Source organism: Pan paniscus, chromosome 19 (assembly GCF_029289425.2).
Source record: "Pan paniscus chromosome 19, NHGRI_mPanPan1-v2.0_pri, whole genome shotgun sequence".
NCBI lineage: Eukaryota > Metazoa > Chordata > Mammalia > Primates > Hominidae > Pan > Pan paniscus.
The window spans coordinates 35410886-35430106 of NC_073268.2; the positions used below are offsets into that span (position 1 = coordinate 35410886).

Sequence of the window (19221 nt, forward strand, 5' to 3'; positions counted from 1 at the left end):
GAGGATTGTGCACTTCTGAGAGTCTCCTACCCAAGGATCCCTCTCCCTCTTTCCTGCTGCCACTCCCCTTGGTATCTGTGGTTGTTGCACCCATCTGTCTCCTCCTGCCTTTCCTCCCACTGTTGCTCAATGGAACAGAATGCAGCTGACCCAGAATGGGTCAATAAGGGACTGCCCCTTATTGAAAGGTGCTAGACATTGGGCCAAGTATTTCACAAAAGTCTCATTTAATCCTCTCAGAGCCCTATGATAAAAAGTGAGGCACAGAGAAGTCAGGAAACTTTTGCAAGATCACACAACTGGTGTGGAATAGAGCACAAAGTCAAACCTAAGCCTGTCTCACTCCAGAATCGTCTCCCTCGGAAAGATTCCAGACACTCTAACGTCTCTTAGTTGCCTCATTGTGTGCTAGGAGGAAGTGTGCCCTCTGAGGCCCAGGGCGATTCTTTTAGCAAAAGATGCTCAGCAGTATTCACAGACAACTGACAGAGAGGGGTCCCTCTGCCGGGCCACCCACCAGCAAGACATGCTCCTTTATTTGGGTGCTGGGTGCATTAGCTGCCTCTGAATAAATCTGTAATTAGCTGCCCTGGCTGATTTGCATAATGGATTTCACTTTGTTCTTAAGTTAATGGTATTTTTGCAACAGAACACTAACCTCTTGGTTCCTGGCCATTAAAATAACCACCACCCTATCGGGTAGAGCCAGGGTTTGTAGGAAGTTCAGTTAAGAGTCACAGAGGAGGTGGGAGGGAGGCGGGATGGTTAAAGTTCCCATTGCATCACAGATTATTGGCTTTCTTTCCCATGAGTGTTTGAAAGGTCAAGGGTTGGAGAGAGCCATGAAGGCAGCAGAGAAAGACGTGGAGGCTCACTCCCTGGCAAGCAATCCAGCCTGGGGAACGTCCCCATTTTGTTCCTACAGGAAAAGGTACTCAGAGAGAACAAAATGGGTTTATAGGGCTGCTAAAGGGGGTGAGGACCCCTCAGGAAAAGTTAGGATATTGATTTGACTATAAAGAATCCTGGGCCGGGCGCGGTGGCTCACACCTGTAATCCCAGTACTTAGGGGGGCCGAGGCGGGCAGATCATGAGGTCGAGAGATCAAGACCATCCTGGCCAACATGGTGAAACCCTGTCTCTACTAAAAATACAAAAATTAGCTGGGTGTGGTGGTGCGCACCTGTAGTCCCAGCTGCCCGGGAGGCTGAAGCAGAAGAATCACTTGAACCCGGGAGGTGGAGGTTGCAGTGAGCCAAGATGGCGCCACTACACTCCAGCCTGACAAAAAAGTGAGACTCTGTCAAAAAAAAAAAAAAAAAAAAGAATCCTCCTGAAAGCAGCCTCCTCCTCCTCTATCTCAACCCCTGCCCTAAAAGAGTTGCAGAGGCCTCCACAGAGTTGAAAATACACACTCCAGCAGACTCCTGTCCACTCTGGGCATCTGCCACACGGTGCCTTGCCAGCAGGCTTTCCAGTACTGCTTCTGCTAGCCTTGGACACATGGTCTGAACCCAGTCCTGCAACGCAGAGCCTGGCCAGAGTCAGCTGGACCTGTGGGGTGACCACCATGACAGCAGAACTCTTCCATGCATCTGGTACTTCTTGAGGCCTTGTGTCCCTCCCATTGCATTCCAAATGTTCCATGGCACTGCCACTTCACACACTAAAAGTACCTGCAGGTGCAGAGCCCCATGATTCAAGGAATTCCTCCCACAGCCCACCTGTGCAATTGGGTTCCAGCCTCGTGCTCCAGCTGGGCCCATATCTGATAGCACTCATGCATCATCCGGGTGTAAAAGTCTTCCAGGTACGCCTTTCGGATTATCCGGCTTTGTCCATGGGAGCTTCCTCGGGAGTGTGGTAGAAAGAACTGGAAGTGGAAAACAAGAGAGATGATGGAAGCCATTACCCCTCACACTGCATCCCCCGTTAAGAGCCATATCAGCATGTGCTGTCAACCAGGAGCCATTTATCCTTCAAATATTTCCACACAATCTGGGGAAGGATTATGCACAGGAAGATAATTTGAGCCCAGGAATTCAAGACCAGCTTAGGCAATATAGCAAGACCCAGTCTTCTCAAAAATTTAAAAACTATCAGGTGCGGTGGCACTTGTAGTCCCAGCTACTTGGAAGGCTGAGGTAGGAGGACTGCTTGAGCCCAGGAGTTTGAGGCTGTAGTGAACTATGATAGTACCACTGCACTCCAGCCCGTGCAATAGAGTGAGATCCTGTCCCTCCACAAAAAAAAATCCATACAATCTTTCCAAATTCTCTCTTTATGACCAATTTACTGACTTGGCAATCAAGATAGAAGTTCTTCAATAGCACTAACTTAGGCTTCCTTTTTGCTAACGTTGTTCACATCCAGAAGTTCTTTTGTTAGCTAGTCTTCAACCATCCTGCTGCAATCTCACCTCACTTAGATTCACAAAGAAGCAAAATTAGAAAAAACCTTCCAGTTCAACTACTCCAGCCCCTTCATTTTATGAACAAGGAAACTGATGCTGACTTTATTTCTCTGTGGCTACAGATCACTCAGGGTAAGAGAACCACCTCAGGATTCAGCAACAATGAGTTTCCTGAGAGGATGAACCAGGAATCCCTTGGGCTTTGAGAAAACTGATAGAGAAATGAAGAAGGTTTCTAACTACTCTGGCTCATTACCAAGAAGAGCAAACCATAGCCAGCCTGGGTAGCTGCAGGCAGAATGGAAAGGGAGAGCCCACTGCAGTGGATAGCTGGGTGGCCCTGTCCTCGAAGGACCCTGCAGACACACAGGGCCCACCCACATATGCAGTGGTCACTGCAGACTGCACTGCGTAGCAGGAAAAATAAGGCCTCAGTCTCACTTATCATGTGTCAAACAAGGAGGCTGCTATTATCTGGAGGTGGCAAAAAAAAAAAAAAAAAAAAAACAGAAGCTTCTGCTGGGTTCTGGTGTGAGAGGCCAGGAATATGCAAGACAGAATCCTACCTCTTAGGCTGATAAATCAACCTTTGCCTCTAGGCAAAATTGTCTTTACTTTAGGTTACCTAGAGCAGAACCAATTATTTTTCTGGGGTGGGGATCAACCATTTGGGCACAGAAGGGAAAGAGTCGTGAGAAGGAAGAGAACAGGGCCTAGGACGCTTGGTCAAGGGCAGGAACTGGGAAGCAGTAGAAAGAGGAAATGTGCCTAGAAACCCAATGTGGGTATGAGGGATGTGAAACTTCTTTGAATTGCCATGAAACACACTAGGCAGCTAAGATACAAATTACACAGAATTTTTGATGATTCAGGCCCTTTGGCCTTGCCCTGTAGCCTGCTGGCTCTGAAAACCCCTCTGCAGGGGAGGAGGGTAGGACAGTCCTTACAGCTGGGGGTGCAGAAGGGACACAGTACCTGCTCCAGCAGGAGGATCCTCTTCCTGTGTTTGGCCAGGTGGTATGCAGTGAAGCAGCCCTGGATCCCCGCCCCAATCACAATGGCGTCCCAGAGATCTTTCTGAGCCGCCATGATGCCACTCAGCCCCACAGCCACAGAGCCTCAAAGGCAAAGGCAAGCAAAGACAGGCTCCCGGCTAAAGGACGAGGAGGAAGGCAAAGTCCAGCCTGGCCAGTGTTCCCACAATGCCCTGGGGTCGTGTCCTCCCCCTTCCCTCCCTGCCAAGCCTGGCCCAGGGCTCGGTCTCCCTTCCCCTGCGGAGCAGAGCTGGGTAGTCTGATTTGTGAGGTTTAGCCCAGCTCAGCCGCCAGCCTCACCCTTGCATCCCTGTGGCTTTCTATTCTTGGCTCAATTATTGTCATGCAAATGGGCTCCTTCCTTTGCCACCTTCCTGTCTCATTATGATCTTTGTCTCAGGACTTCGGCCCTGGAATTTCAATGCCTCCTAGACCATACTGGGCACCGGGAATGCTGCCTCCCCCTGCTGGTTTTCCCCTCTGCAGCCTGATTTGCTTTAGAGATTCTAGAGGGCCCCGCTAAGAACTTGGCACGATGCCCAGAATAAGACCCACCTCCCTGGTGGGTGGTGAGGTCACGGGGTAGAGGCAGGGGCCAACTGGGAGGGCAGTTTTGTAATTATGAAATTATTCCCAGCATGTTTTACTTTCATTTTGAAGAAAGAAGAAATGATCCTGAAAAGACAGAAAGGACAGAGTGAGAGGAGGAGCCCTCTCCTCAGCCACAGAGAGGGGACCAGGCCACCCCAGTGCCTGGAGGGGCCCCGTGTTGAGCATCTCTCTGTCCCAGGCAGTATGCTTAGTAAGTACTGATACTGGCATTTGGGTAGGGCTTGATTCTCATACAGTTCGAGGGTCCTCTTTGAGAAAAAGAAAAAAGGAGAATTATTAATACAAAATTAGATGCCCAGATGTGGAAGAAACTGTTCAATTAAGGACCCCCATGGTTGAAGTTTCATTTGCTTCATGGTAAATTTGCCTCTGCATGAGTTATCTCATTTAATCCTCATAGCCCTAGGAGTTTCTGCGGGTTTTTGTTTTTGGATTTTTGGTTTTTGAGAGGATCTCTGGGATCTCACTGTCACGCAGGCTGGAGTGCAGTGGCACGAACTCGGCTCACTGTGGCCTCCACTTCCTGGGCTCAAGGGGTCCTCCTACCTCAGCCGCCCGAGTAGCTGAAACTACAAACGCATGCCACCATGCTCAGCTAATTTTGTTTATTTTTTGTAGAGACGAGGGCTCACTGTGTTGCTCAGGCTGGTCTCGAACTCCTGGACTCATACAATCCTCCCACCTCGTCCTCCCAAAAGCTTGGATTACAGGTGTGAGACACTGCACCTGGCTTAGGAGTATTTTTATGCCTACTTTTGGCAGATTAAGGATGGCCCCAAATTCTTTATCACTCCTTCTATCACAGGCTCTGTGACTGCTTGACCCATAAAATATGGCAAAAGTGATACCATGACACTTTCTGGCACAGCCCTAAAGAGACTGGCAGCTTCCTCTTCTTATGTTGGAGCCCTTACTTTTTTTTTTTTTGAGAGGGAGTCTCGTTTTGTCATCCAGGCAGGAGAGCAGTGGCACTATCTTGGCTCACTGCAACCTCTGACTCGTGGGTTCAAGCGATTCTTCTGCCTCAGCTTCCCGAGTAGCTGGGCCTACAGGCGAGCGCCACTACACCCAGCTAATTTTTCATATTTTTAGTAGAGACGGGGTTTCACCATATTGGCCCGGCTGGTCTCGAACTCCTGACCTCATGATCCAACCGCCTCGGCCTCCCAAAGTGCTGGGGTTACAGGCATGAGCCACCGCACCTGGCCAAGGAGCCCTTACTCTCTGAGCCCTGAGCCACCATGTTAGAAGTGCAGGCACCCTATGGGAGAGTCCACATGGAGAGGACCTGGCACCAGGTGGAGAACCCTATATAAGAATGAAGTTATCTTGGTTTGGGAGGCTGAGTCAGGAAGGATCGCTTGAGGCCAGGAGTTCCAGACAAACCTGTGCAACATAGCAAGACCTTGTCTCAAAGAAAAGTGAAGTCATCTTGGTTCCTCCAGCCCAGCCTAGCACCAGCCAAATAGTACCAAGTGACCCAATTGATGCTGCATAGTGCAGAAGAATCACCCAGTCAAGCTTCATTCCTGATCCACAAAACCATGAAACAGAATAAAATGGTTGTTGTTTTCAGCCACAACATTTTGGAGAGGTTTTTTACACAGCCATAACCAAAATATTACTTAATGGCTGAAGACGTGAAGGCTTAGAGAGATTCTATCTTACCCAAAGCAACACCCCTGGTATACAAAGACACTGAGGCTGGGCACAGTGGCTCACGTCAGTAATCCCAACACTTTGAGAGGCCGAGACGGGAGAATCACTTGAGGCCAGAAGTTTGAGACCAGTCTGGGCAACATAGCAAGACCGCATCTCTACAAAAAATGTTAAAAATTAGCCAGGGATGGTGGTGCATGCCTGTAGTCTTACTTACTTGGGAGGCTGAGGCAGGAGGGTCACTTGAGCCCAGGAGTTTGAGGCTGCAGTGAGCTATAATCACACCATTGCACTCCAGCCTGGGCAATGGAGCAAGATTCCAGCTCTATGGAAAAAAAAAAAAAAAAAAAGAAAGAAAAGAAAGACACTGAGCTGTGAACCTAGGTCTGTCTGCTCCAGAATCCGTTCCTTTAACCACTGTGCTTTACTGAGGATGAGTCAGAACTTGTAATGATGATTCCGATTTCAATATTTTGCTATTTCTCCCACAATGAGTGGGAGAAAATAATGGTCCAGGAAACCCACATGACTACAGGGAGCTGCCCTGCCTCCATACAGTGGCCTGCCAAGGCCGCCAGCAATGCTTCTCATTCCACAAGTAATCCCCCAGACTAATCTTGGCAACTGGCTGTCCTCTCAGCCCAGCCCTTTTGTTCTTAGGAAAACAGGAGCCCAGAGAGGAGGTGCCATCGGACTGGATTTTTCTTTATCTTTTTTTTTTTTTTTCCTGTTACAGGATTTCAGTCTGTCACCCAGGCTGGAGTGCAGTGGTGTGATCATAGCTCACTGCAGTCTCAAATTCCCGGGCTCTGCTGATCCTCCCACCTCAGCCCCCTGAGTAGCTGGGACCACAGGAGTGCACTACCACGCCCAGCTTATTTTTTGTAGAGACAGAGTTTTGCCATGCTGCCCAGGCTGGTCTCAAACTCCTGGGCTCAAGCAATCTGCCCACGTAGGCCTCTCAAAGTGCTGGGACTGGCTGGGTGTGATGGCTCACGCCTGTTATCTTATCACTTTGGGAGGTCGAGGTGGGAGGATCTTTAGAGGCAAGGAGTTCAAGACCATCCTGGCCAAACATGGCGAAACCCTGTCTCTACTTAAAAATACAAAAATTGGCCGGGTGTGGTAGTGCAGGCCTGTAATCCCACCTACTCAGGTGGCTGAGGCAAGACAATCGCTTGAACCCAGGAGGCGGAGGTTGCAGTGAACCGAGATTGTGCCACTGTACTCCAGTCTGGGCGACAGAGCAAGCCTGCCTACAAAAAAAAAAAAAAAAAAAAAAGTGCTAGGTTACAAGCAAAACCTACCATGCTTGGCTTTTTTTTCTTCTAAAAAAAAAAAAACCCAGTATATATATATATATATATATGTGTATGTATGTATATTTCAAGAGTCCAGAAATCCTCACAACTCCATATGCCACTCCCACCCCCCGGAACAGGCCAGCATCCACATCACAACTGGACAGCTCCCCAGAATAAAAAATGGCTGACATAACCGAGAAAAATGTACTATCTGAGTATGTAAAGGCTTGATATAAATATATAAGATCAGCCCCCAGATTTCTCTTGATAAGATGTCAGAGGAGATGAACAGTTTACGTACAAGGAAAAGCAGACAATAAATCCTCACATGGAAGTGTGCCCAGTCTCACTAGCAATGAAAGAAATGGGAATTAAATAACTTCAAGGTACTATTATGTGCCTATTAAATTAGCAAAAATAAATAAAAATGACAACCTCTTATGTTGTCAGTGCTGTGGGGACAGAGATAGAGGAGGGTGGCAATTTGGGTTGTCAGGATCTCCTGGAGGTGGCTGAGGCAACACACAGCAATCCGGGTAAAACAGCTCAAACCTTCTGACCTAGAAATTCAACCTGGGGAACCATATCCCAAGGGGAGACAAAGGTATGAAGATATTGATATCTGTGCTTTTACAATATAAAAAAATGGGAAATAACTCAACCACAAGGAATGGCTGAACAAGCTCTGGCTCGCTGGCACAATGGAATACTACGTAGCTATTCCAAATAACAAGCTGGACTCTGCTATGCAGAAACGTGTGTATGAGATAATCCTGAGAAAGGCAAGCAGAACACAAACAGACACACACACACACACTGCAACCAAGTGTTCTGTGTACGTGCGATCAAAAATCGAAAGAGAACTTGGTGGAGTAATTGAGCTTCATGCTCATTAGTTGCCGCATTCTATAAAAACCACACATCCATTCACAATTTGTAAAAGAAGGAGCAAGCCCCCGGGGAAGCAGATGCTTCAAATCTCCCTGGCCCCTGGTTCCAGGGCCTGGGGAATTTCACTCTTTGTTCTAATCTCAGTTCTTCCTGCTGCCCTCGATATTTCTTATTGTTCAGTCCTCCAGGGAAGCTACAAAGCGTCTCTGTATCCCATACCCCCACCCCCACTTTGTTTAATACAATATCCCTTCAGAGATAAAATGACAATTCCATTTCCCCATCCCTACTTCACAAGGCTGCCCTGGATTCCTGGACTCAAGCATTCTGCTTCTCGTTAAGAATTTCAAACAGCTCCTCCGAAAGCAGACACTGGCCATGGCCCAACCTTGAAATGAAAAGCGAATCGACTTCTGAAGGCTTCCCCTTCTCTCAGGGTTGCCCGTCCTTGCGGCTGTCCTGACAGGGACAGGCAGAGAGACGCTATCCACTCAAATTCCATTTTAACACCCATTCTGGATCGGAAGACTATTAAAGGGAGAGCCAGCAGCCTTACACCTTGCTGCTTGTGTGTGTCAGCAATCGCTTCTTGTGTCCTGGGGCAGAGACGCTGAGGATGTGAGGCTGAGCTGCTCATCTGATGGCTTGATTGACACTTTGCAGACGGGGGTGGGAGAGCTGAGCCAGGGAAGCGGCAAGCTGTACAGATCAGAAATAATGAGAGGACCCGAATCCGGAGAGAGCAAGGAATAAATGAGAGACCTAGGAGTTGGATGGCGAGAGAAACGCTTCTGTTCTCTTTTCCCTGCTCTGCTTTGCCAAGGAGCCTGGGGCAAGGAGGCAGGCAGGCAGACCAGGAAGGGCTCCCTGGACCCATCCAGCCAGCTGCTGGGGCATCTGGGGCATCCAAATGTGCAGAGGATGCCAGCGTGAGAAAACAGAGAGCGGCAGAGCAGGCTTTGTGCGTGGTCTCTATACACATCGCCGGCCCAGTTCAAGTCTCAGGTTTAATCTCTTCTCTGCCATCCTCCCTCCCTTTGCCCCCGGGGTCACCTACCCACCATCTCTTACCTAAATTATTGCATTAACCCCAAAACATTTCTCCCCGCCCCATCCTAGCCCCTCTTAATCTATCCTCCGCATCCCTGCCAGAGTCATCTCTCTAAACAGCAAATCTGAACTGGTCACTCCCTGCTGAAAATTATTTAATAGCTGCCTATTTCCTATTAGGATAAAATCTAAATTCTTTAGCTTGGCACACAAGGCGGTTCACACTCTGGCCTCTACCTGCTCTTGCAGCTTCGTCTCAGGTCCCTTCTCACTGTGTCCTTTATGCCCGGGCAACGCTGAGCCTAGAGAGGTTTTAGCATTTGGTGTGATTCTTCCAAATTCCCCGACACCCCCAAGCCCCCTTAGACAGTCTCTCTCCTATACTCCCTTCCCACCCTGCGCATCTCAATAACACTGAGCATATTGCATTGTAATTGTTTGCATGCCTGCCTTCCCCCAAGCTCTTTAAGGAGAAAAAGCCTTCTTTTCATTGTCATTTTTTTGTAGGTAATACATACATATAGAACAACATAGTGTACGAAAGAGACCACTGTGGAAAGGACGTCTGTTTCCACCCTATCCTCAGCTGCTTAGTTCTCCTCATCAGATGCAAGCAACTCTGTTGCTATTTTCTTTTGTGTCCTTCCAGAGATGTTCATGGGTAGACAAACATATACAGTATATTCTCTTTTATTCATCTCAAAAGTAGGGTACTAGAACACCCTGGTGTTTTCATTTTCTTTATCTTGGCAATCCACATCAGTCATACCGAGTGGGCACCTTCTCCCTGACGGCTGCATAGTATTCCATGGTGTGTAGGAGACATTTGGGAATAAGAAGGCACCCCCTCCTGTTTACTGATAGGTAGTGAGTTTCTCTGGCTCTCATAGGTGCCCTCGAGTCACAAAGCTCTCTAGCTGTCTGCTATTGGGTGTTCAGGGAGGGCGAGATGCCTGTTCTGGGCTGGCCCGGCAAGGTTTATCAAAGGCTGACAGCGCCCTCTGTGAGTGCCCAGGACAGCACCCACCTTCAGACCAGGAGGTGGAGGGGATTGAACACCCAGAGACCCTGGTTTCTGCTTCCTTTGTATTTGTTAAATGACATATATTAGAGTCAATGCTTCTCCCTCAAGATACAAGAGTACAGTTGCTAGGCAGACTCCAGGGGAGGGCAGAAAATAAGAAAAGTCTTGGGAACTAAGACCATAACCTCGAGAAAATACAAAGTCATGATTTAGCCTGGAAGTGAGGGGCAGGCAGGATAAACTCACGAATGAGCACCCTCAGACCTCACTGGGACAAAAGGAAATGCACTGGGACAAAAGGAAAAGGAGGGTGGAGTGGCTTTCATCTGTCTCCAGGCGAAACTTCCCAGCAGGTAAACAATGGAATCTTCTTAGCCTTATTTCCAGGTCTTTCTCTGTCAATCCTACATAAAGACATGTCCATATTTGCACACTTATCTGACTGTGGTGCCCCAAAATATCCCCAGGTATTCATTAAGTGGTGTCTTCATGCACATGTACATCCGAGTGTGTATATTTCTACCCCTAGGCTTTTGGAGAAGGCCCCATTAAAGCTCAGCAGGCAGTGGGAAAAATGAGAAATCAGAGTGCTCAGAAGTGGTCCTGTTTCTCTGTGGAGGTGAGGGTGTGTCTGGGATGGAGACGAGGTATGTGTCCCCTGTTGGCAGCTTTCCCTCCCTTCTCTGCAGAGATGCTTTTCCATGTCTTTCTTGTGCCTCACAGCCTGGATATCACTATACCCTAAAGTGGGGAGTTGGGGAAAGAGTGGAAATTGGGAGCAGGAAAAGTAAACAGCTTTTGCATGAGCTGGGTTGGCTTGATAGGTGACAGGGCAACAAAAATTCAGCAGCATGCAGGAAGATTAACTCCAGCATTGGGCCCTCTGGTAGTCTCCTTTCTGGGTAGATGTGGTCTTCCCCTCCTAGCTCTGCAGCCAGACCTGCTGATTTCGCTGTTTATTAGGGAACATAGACAGATATGCAAACTCAGGTCTTCCCCACACTATCCCGCCAGCCATAGGGTCATGGAGGCAGAGAATCCAAGGGAAGCCTGAGAAAAAGGAGGAAAGGAAAGCAGAATTCTGGATAACAACTTCTAAGCCTTCTTCAGTGCCCACCTTCTGCTTGTTGCCTCCAGACTGGCCCCTAAGCCAGTCTGGCCCATCTCTCGGCCATGATGCCTGCAGACACATCTTTCTCACTCTTTTTTCTCACTGTTTCTTATTCTGTTCTTTTTTCTGTTTCTGCCTTGGGTCCCCTTCCTTCCTTTGAAGTCAAGAGAGAAAGAGAGGTTTAAGGTAAGGCCTAGCGTGGTATTGTGGCATGCATCAGTAGTCCCAGCTACTCTGGAGGCTGAGATGGGAGGATCACTTAAGCCCAGGAGTTTGAGTCCAGCCTGGGAAACATAGCAAGACCTTGTCTCTAAAAAAAGGAAGAAGAAGAAGAAGAAGGAGAAAGAGAAGGAGGAGAAGGAGGAGAAGAAGGAGAAGAAAGAAGGAAAGAAAGAGAGAGAGTAAGAACATAACTAAATAAAAATAAGGGAAGACCTTCATGGATGGATAATAGGAAACCAGGACCTAGCTAGGGAAGAGGCCTTCAGGCAGTGGAAAAGGGAGAAAGGCCTAGAAGAGCCAGGGAATTTTTGGTGCCAAAGCCAGAAGGCTTTGCTTCTTGTTGAGAAGCCTAGAGCTTTTTCTTCTCACTGGGGTTTTTATGGGAAGTTTAAGCATGCTAGAGCTGGGAAGGCTCAGCTGTACCCCTCCCTCCTCTCTCACCTGGCTGCTGGTTTAGACAGGACTGTCATGTTTGGAATGTCACATCTCTTGAATCTGTGGACTGGTGTCTTTCATGTGCTTTGGAAAACTCAGGCCATTATCTCTTCAAATACGTTCCTCTGCCCTATTCATTCTTCCCCCTCTTTCTGCAAAATACATACAATAGATCTCTGCATGCTGTATCTCTTATCTTCTCTATTCTCCCCTCTTTTTTTTTTAATCTCTATGCTGTGTTCCAGGTAATTTCTCCTTATTATCTTCTACTTTGCTAACTCTCTGTTCCACTGCATCTAAGCTGTTTTTAAATTAATGAGTTGAGTTTTAATTGCTGTTACTATATCTTTAGTCCATTTTGTTACCTTGCATAATTTCCTGTCCCTGCAAATATTTTCAAGCTTGTCTTTTATTTATTTGACTGCAGTAAGCATGATTGTATTATAGTCTATGTATGATAATTTTAATGTGTGAAGTCCTCACGAATTTTTTATTTTGTCTCTTGTTTCTTTGAGTCTCACTCATGGAGCCTTATTTTCTTATAGGCTTGGCTGTCTTTAACAATATTCTGGTAGCTGTGCTTGAACAAATATATTGGAATTATTTTCTTATGAAAGTGCCTTCTTTTACACCACATTGTGTTTATTTCTGCCAGGCATCAGCGGCACAACCATCTAAACCCAGTTGCCAGCCTGAGGTTCCCTGGAGTACCCAGGCAATGTGAATGGGGCTAGCTTACTTTGGTTTACCCTTACCCTGATGGTGTAGCCCTTTGGGGGTCTCAGCATATTGAGGGGAGAATCTTCTACTACAGTCTCCACAATGAGCAGGCACTGGGCTTGGATTTCCAACCCCCTTACTCTACCAGACCATCAAAATGAAAGTTCAGATTTGCAAGAATTGACAGATGCTCTTTAATGGAAAAGTGATTTCTATGCATCCTCTAGTTTTCTCTTCCATGTTGGCCTGTTAATTCCTTACTATTTTATTAACTCTTCAAGGCTTTTAAGATGTTGTTGATATTTTATCTAGCATTTTTCATTCTTTTTACTGGGATAATCGGTCCAAATAACTCAGCCTGCCATTGCCAAGCTTCTGAACTTGGTTGCAATCAGAGTACTAGCTCCTAGAATATCTAAGCTCTGCAGTATCTTCTGCATGTGTACTGGTCTCTCATTTCCTTCATGCCTTCCTCCCCAGATGCCTAGGGTGAAAAAAGACAGTGGCAATTGTCAACAAGGATGACCACCTACCTCCTAGGGCAGCAAGAGTGAGAATCTCTTGATAGCCACCCTTAGAGCTAGATTTAGGTGTGGACCAGCCAGGCTTTGTCTGAGGGGCCAATATACATGGAACCCTAAAGCATCATCATGAATTGGAATACCTTAGAAGGGCATCTTGCTGTCTAGAATGTTTTTTAGGGAATCACTATATTTGTTTTAAAGAAGGAATATTTTGATAAGGTGCAGGTGCAGGCTGTGACCTCCCAAGGTTAATTGCTTTCCACTAACAGTGGGTCCTGCTTACAGCTTTTGTTTCGATGAATGGGCAGCAATTGCCCACCAGCACTGAATTGCTCAGATCCACAGACAGGCATGGTCCTCCGTTCATCCTTCCTTTTTGTGGTGCCTAACCTCTTTAAATAAAGTGTTGAACAAATATTTATAGAAAATAAATTTTCTGTCTATGAGGATAGTAAGAAACTGGCAACACTAGTTGCCTCTGGGGAGTGAAGCTGGGTGGAATCTTGCTACGTATAGGAAATGACTTAGGAGAAAATACTGTACAGATCATTGCAGTCCTGATGGGAGTCAGGGATGGGCTCTAGGCATTGTCAGCATCCTGTCTGCCCCTTGGCTCCCAACCACAGCCTGGGTAGGAGTGAAATCCACAGAAACGCCAGAAAGCAGGTGAAGGGTTGTGTGCAGCATCTGGAAAATTTAGAGAATGTAAAGGAAGTGGGATTGCTGGGCCCATGCTGGGTCTCATCTCACTAAGCAAGGTTCTCATACAGAACCTTGAAAGGACCCCTGCAGAGCTCTCAGCAGCGCGGTATTATATTAACCAACTGCCACCCACTTCCCACCTCATCCTTGGCAGCCCCCTTTTCCAAGTGGAATCTTAGCTTTATTCTTTCTCTCACTTTCTCTCTCTCAGTCTCTCACCTCTCAGGCTTGCCCACATTTACTTTCTTGCTGTTTAGAAGGACAGAGGAAGAAAGGTTTAGAGAAGACATTGGGACGATTCCAGTTGTGTTTGGAACAGACCACCAGGGATCCTAGCCCAGAATTTTTAAAGGGATAGAGAAAGAGGAGGTTCCTGGAATGGTCTGGGGAAGGTCTGCCCAGAGCCCGTTCAAAGCTCTCCAGATGCCCTGGGGTGCTGGATAACTCTGCTCCTCACCATTGCTCCTTCATAACCACCCGCCAGGTTGCCTAAGCTTGTCGCAGGTTTCAGGGCACTCACTCACAGACATCTCATTTGATCTTCACAGCAGCCTCGTGAAGTGGACAGGCAGGCATTTTTACTCCCATTTTGCAGATGAGGCAACTGATCACTAAAAAGCAACAGAGTCAGCATTCCCACCCCTCACCCCAAACCTTTCTCCAAATCAAGAGTGAGGCAGATGTTCGCATTCCTCAGCACCCTGGGTCTTGGGTCCTGCTAAGTTCTTTTGTGAAGATAGGGAAAGAATGTGGCTCATTCCACGTTGCAAATAACATTCCCCACCCCCACCCATGCCTGCAAAGAAAGAGAAGGAGCCCCCAGTGAGAAGAAATTCTAAAGCAGCCCCTAGGGACCTCTGGAGAAGCTGTTTGATTTATTCCAGTCCCTACTGGTACTCTGTGCCACATTTATAAACGTCAGCGCTGAAAATGAAGTTCCCACTGCCCTGGCAGCTGCCGGTTGCTGCTGTTGCTCACCAAAGGTTCAGATAAAGTGTCCCCCTCCCCTTGATTGATAGGGAGCCGAGAATAAAAGAAAAATAAAAGCCCCCTGGAGCATTGATGGAAGGGAGGAGGCAGCTTCTTAAGAAGGGAAAGGGTGTGATCCAGAAAGGGCTGGTACCAGTGGAAGGCAGGAAAGTGAGACCGACAGAGTGAGACCCCACCTCAAAAGAAAAAAAGAAAAGGAAAGGGGAAAAGAAGAGAATAAATACTTCTGCTTATGCAGAAAGGTGGCGAAATTCATATTTCATTTCAGGGGCTCTGCCACAAGAAGAGGGAAGGAAAGGAGCTTGGTGAGGAAGTCTTTGTGACCTCTGGGCTTCTATGCTCCTGAGCAGGATCTGCTATCTTCTGGAGTCTGGGACAGAGATGAGGCTGGCAGAGACTTAGAACAAAGGAGGTCGGGCATGATGGCTCATTCCTGTAATCCTAGCACTTTGGGAGGCTGAGGTGGGTGGATCACTTGAGGTCAGGAGTTTGAAACCAGCCTGGCCAACATGGTGAAACCCTGTTTCTACTAAAAATACAAAAAAATTAGCGAGGCATGGTGGTGAGCGCCTGTAATCCCAGCTACTCGGGAGGCTGAAGCAGGAGAATTGCTTGAACCCAGAGGGTGGAGGTTTCAGCGAGCCAAGATCGTGACATTGCCTTCCAGCCTGGGCAACAGAGTGAGACTCTGTCTCAAAAAAAAAAAAAAAGAAAGAAAGAAAGAGAAAAAAACAGGCCAAGTGCGGTGGCTCACACCTGTAATCCCAACACTTTAGGGGGAGGCCGAGATGGGCGGATCACCTGAGGTCAGGAGTTCAAGACCAGCCTGGCCAACATGGTGAAACCCCGTCTCTACTAAAAATACAAAAATTAGCCAGGCATGGTGGCAGGCACCTGTAATCCTAGCTAGTCGGGAGGCTAATGCAGGAGAATCACTTGAACCCGGGAGGCCATGGTTGAGGCAGGAGAATTGCTTGAACCTGGGATGCAGAGGTTGCAGTGAGCTGAGATGGCACCATTGCACTCCAGCCTAGGCGACAAGAGCAAAACTATGTCTAAAAAAAAAAAAAGAAAACGGGTTCTAGAGGAGACTGGAAAGAAATGAAACGTAAAAGGATCCCAATGGACCATGCAGATACAAAGTATTATCATCATAAACCGAACCAGTGAACCAGTGGTTGAGACTGCGGAGACCCTGCTGAGAGCAGCTTGCAGCACTCCAGGTAGCCACGTGCACACTTTTCCAATAATGGCTTCCCTTGCACCTCCCCTACATCTGCGATGCTCTCGGATCTTTGAGAAGTGCTGATTGAGACCAACTCATGCAGCCCTGGCTGAGCACCCAAGGGATGCAGTGGTTAACCAGGGGTGGCCTAAGTGGTTTCAAAGCAACAAGTCATTGAAAAGTTGTTTTTAACTTGATTATTGTACCTTTATTTTAAAACATACCAGACCACATATTTCCAAATGACTATGGTTCTCTTCAAAGTCTCCCCCGTATGAAGTTGAGTAGTTAATCCAGTGGTACTCAATGTGTGGCCCAAGTCATCCTGGAGCTGATGTGTGAAATACCTTCAGGCCAATTTATAACCCAGGCAATAAAATGTCTTGCTGCTTTATAGGGGTTTCCTTGCTCTCCTTTAACTTGATTTATCAGACCTGTTTCCCCGTAACTTTTGGCCCTTACCAAATGCCAAATGCTCTGCCAAGCTGCTTTCTTGGAGAGGTTTGGAGCAGCCCTGGGAGGACAGGATTGTTCGGGGATGGGATGGAGGTATAATTATTAGCAAAAGAGAAATGAGAGAACCATTGTATTAATGGGAATCTGGTGGGTTTTCTCTGCTTTTCACTTTCCTTATGTGAAAATGTTTCTGTTTTTGGCCAGGCACGGTGGGTCACGCCTGTAATCCCAGCACTTTGGGAGGCCGAGGCGGGCGGATCACAAGGTCAGGAGATTGAGACCATCCTGGCTAACACGGTGAAACCCCGTCTGTACTAAAAATAGAAAAATTAGCCAGGCGTGGTGGCGTGTGCCTGTAGTCCCAGCTGCTGAGGAGGCTGAGACAGGAGAATGGCGTGAACCCGGGAGGTGGAGCTTGCGCTGAGCTGAGATCGCGCCACTGCACTCCAGCCTGGGCAACAGAGCCAGACCCCGTCTCAAAAAAAAGAAAAGAAAATGTTTCTGTTTTGAAAAACGATGAAATAAACAAAATGTGACATATTCATACAATGAAATATTATTTGGCCTTTAAAAAAAAATGGTGACCCAGCCTAGGCAACACGGCAAAATCTCATCCCTACAAAAAATGAAAAAATTAGCGGATGTGGTAGCCTGTAGTCCCAGCTACTCGGGAGGCTGAGGTAGGAGGATCGCTTGAGCCCAGGAGGTCGAGGCTGCAGTGAGCTGTGATCACACCACTGCACTCCAGCCTGGGTGACAGAACGAGATCCTGTGTCAAAAAAAAAAAAAAAGAAAGAAAGAGAAGAAAAGAAGAAGAAAGAAATGGCATTCTGACACATACTACAACACAGGTGAACCTGGAGGATATTATGTTAAGTGAAACAGGGCACACACAAAATGAGAAATATTATGATTCTCCTTATATGAGGTACCTAAAACAGACATAGACAAATTCATAGACAAAAAGTAGACATTGGTTACCAAGGGCTGGCAATAGAGGGAATGGGAGTTAGTGTATAATGGGGAGAGATCTCCATTTTGGGAAGATGAAAAAGTTCTGGAGATGGATGGCAGTGATGGCTGTGTGAATGTGCTCAATGCCACTGAACTGTACCCTTAAAATGGTTAAATTGCAAATTGTAAATGTTATGTATATTATACACAGTAAAAAAAAAAAGTCTACCTAACAAAATAAAATCTACTCAAAAGGTAAAGATTTGGCTGGGGATAGTGGCTCATGCCTGCAATCCCAGCACTTTGGGAGGCCATGGCCCAGTAGTTCAAGACCAGCCTGGGCAACACGGCGAAACTCTGTCTCTACAAAAAAATAGAAAAATTAGCTGGGTGTGTTGGTGCACACCTGTAGCTACTCAGGAGGCTGAGGCAGGAGGATCACTTGAGCCAGGGTGGTTAAGGCTGCAGTGAGCCAAGATCCCACCACTGCACTCCAGCCTGGGTGACAGAATGAGAGACCCTATCTCAAAACAAAAGGGAGATAAATATTTTATATCACTGATGTTATTCATAAAAATTTGCTATGGGACAGAGTGGGCCAAAGTCCAAAGAAAAAGACCCAAAATATTCCTTCCTCAGGAACAAAAATTAGCTGGGATCAGCTGGGTTAAATACAGGTGTCTGTCACTCCTGCTCTAAAATAGCTCTGGGAAGGGACCCCTCCTTCAGTTCTTCTCCCATAATATCTTGAACTTATCTGTGCCCTGGAACATTCCACAGCACAGCCCGGGTTTCCCTGACCCGGGGCCTGCTGGGGCTGGCCCACTCCCCTGGCAGTGTGAACAAGGCTCTGGCGAGTCATGGTTCTGCTGGCCAGGAGGCTGCTGAGGTGGCTTTTTAATCCTCCAGCCATGCCGTCCTAGTGATTGCTTTTATTAGGAAATGTAATGAAAAAGACTATATGAAGCCCCTGCCAGAAAAAAAAAAAATCTAATAAGATTTTGCACCAAGTGTGGCGAGAAAAGAAAGGGGGGGGAAAGCACATTAGGAGTCAGATAATGAGATAAATGAAAGACCGCAGGGAAGATCATTTTTGCAGACTTGCTGGATGGTTGTAAAATTTTTAATTTGCTGAATTCTCTTTTTTCGTTGTCTCTGACTCTTCTCAACTCTTGTCTTTTACTGTCTTTCTGATGGCTGAACGCTTTCTCTCTTTGCCTCTCCCCTTTTCCTTGATTTTTCTGCCTGTTTCAGCTCTTGCCTTGGAAATGTGTGTGTGTGTGTGTGTGTGTGTGTGTGTGTGTGTATGTGTGTCTCCTTTCCCCATCCATGGCCAAATCCTGCCTCATGACTTGGGTAGGAGGCTGAGATCTGGACAGCGAGGACCCACCTAGTTAAGGGAAAAAGAGGACAAAGAACTGCCTCTCCCAGCCTTTGCCTTCTAGGGAGTGGCTATGATTCAGCTAAAGAAAGAGAAAGAGGAATAAATCAAGGGAAGGAGGGGGAGAAATGGACTATGGAGGGAGGACAGGAGATCAAAGACCAAGGAAGTAAGGAGGAAGAGAAAGCCCCCGCTGCTCCCGCAAATCAATTCCTGGCAATGCCCGCCTCTTCGTCTGTGCTCTAAGCTCCTGAGCAGAATGCCACCTCTGTGGGATGCCAGGCCTGAACAGAAGGGCTCTGGGGCACTGGGCAGGCATGCAGGCCAGGCTGCAGGGACCCCAGGCCTGCCTTGCCCTGAAGAGAGAGGTCTCCCTTCCCCAGGACCACCCTCTCACCATCCACACTTGAAGCCCTCTCCAAAATCTAGTTTCACCGCTTGCTTTGGCAGACTCCTTCCTCCTGTTCCAAACTTGGAATTCTGAGGTGTCTCTTGGCTGCTGCGCATAAGTCCC

At 47.4% G+C, this 19221-nt stretch overlaps 1 protein-coding gene across 4 annotated transcripts in view; it reads right to left on the bottom strand.

The window, feature by feature from the left end:
- PIPOX (pipecolic acid and sarcosine oxidase) overlaps window positions 1-19221 on the bottom strand; it is a 106654-nt gene that overhangs the window by 10515 nt on the left and 76918 nt on the right. For 2 of the 4 annotated variants that reach the window (XM_034942179.3, XM_034942180.2), the window contains one exon: window positions 1725-1873. In XM_034942179.3, the coding sequence (XP_034798070.1) occupies window positions 1725-1873 (149 nt within the window). Of the gene's footprint in view, window positions 1-1724; window positions 1874-3388; window positions 3927-5935; window positions 6044-19221 lie in introns of those variants that run through there. The other 2 variants (XM_055102093.2, XM_003812699.5) reach the window with 2 other exon arrangements.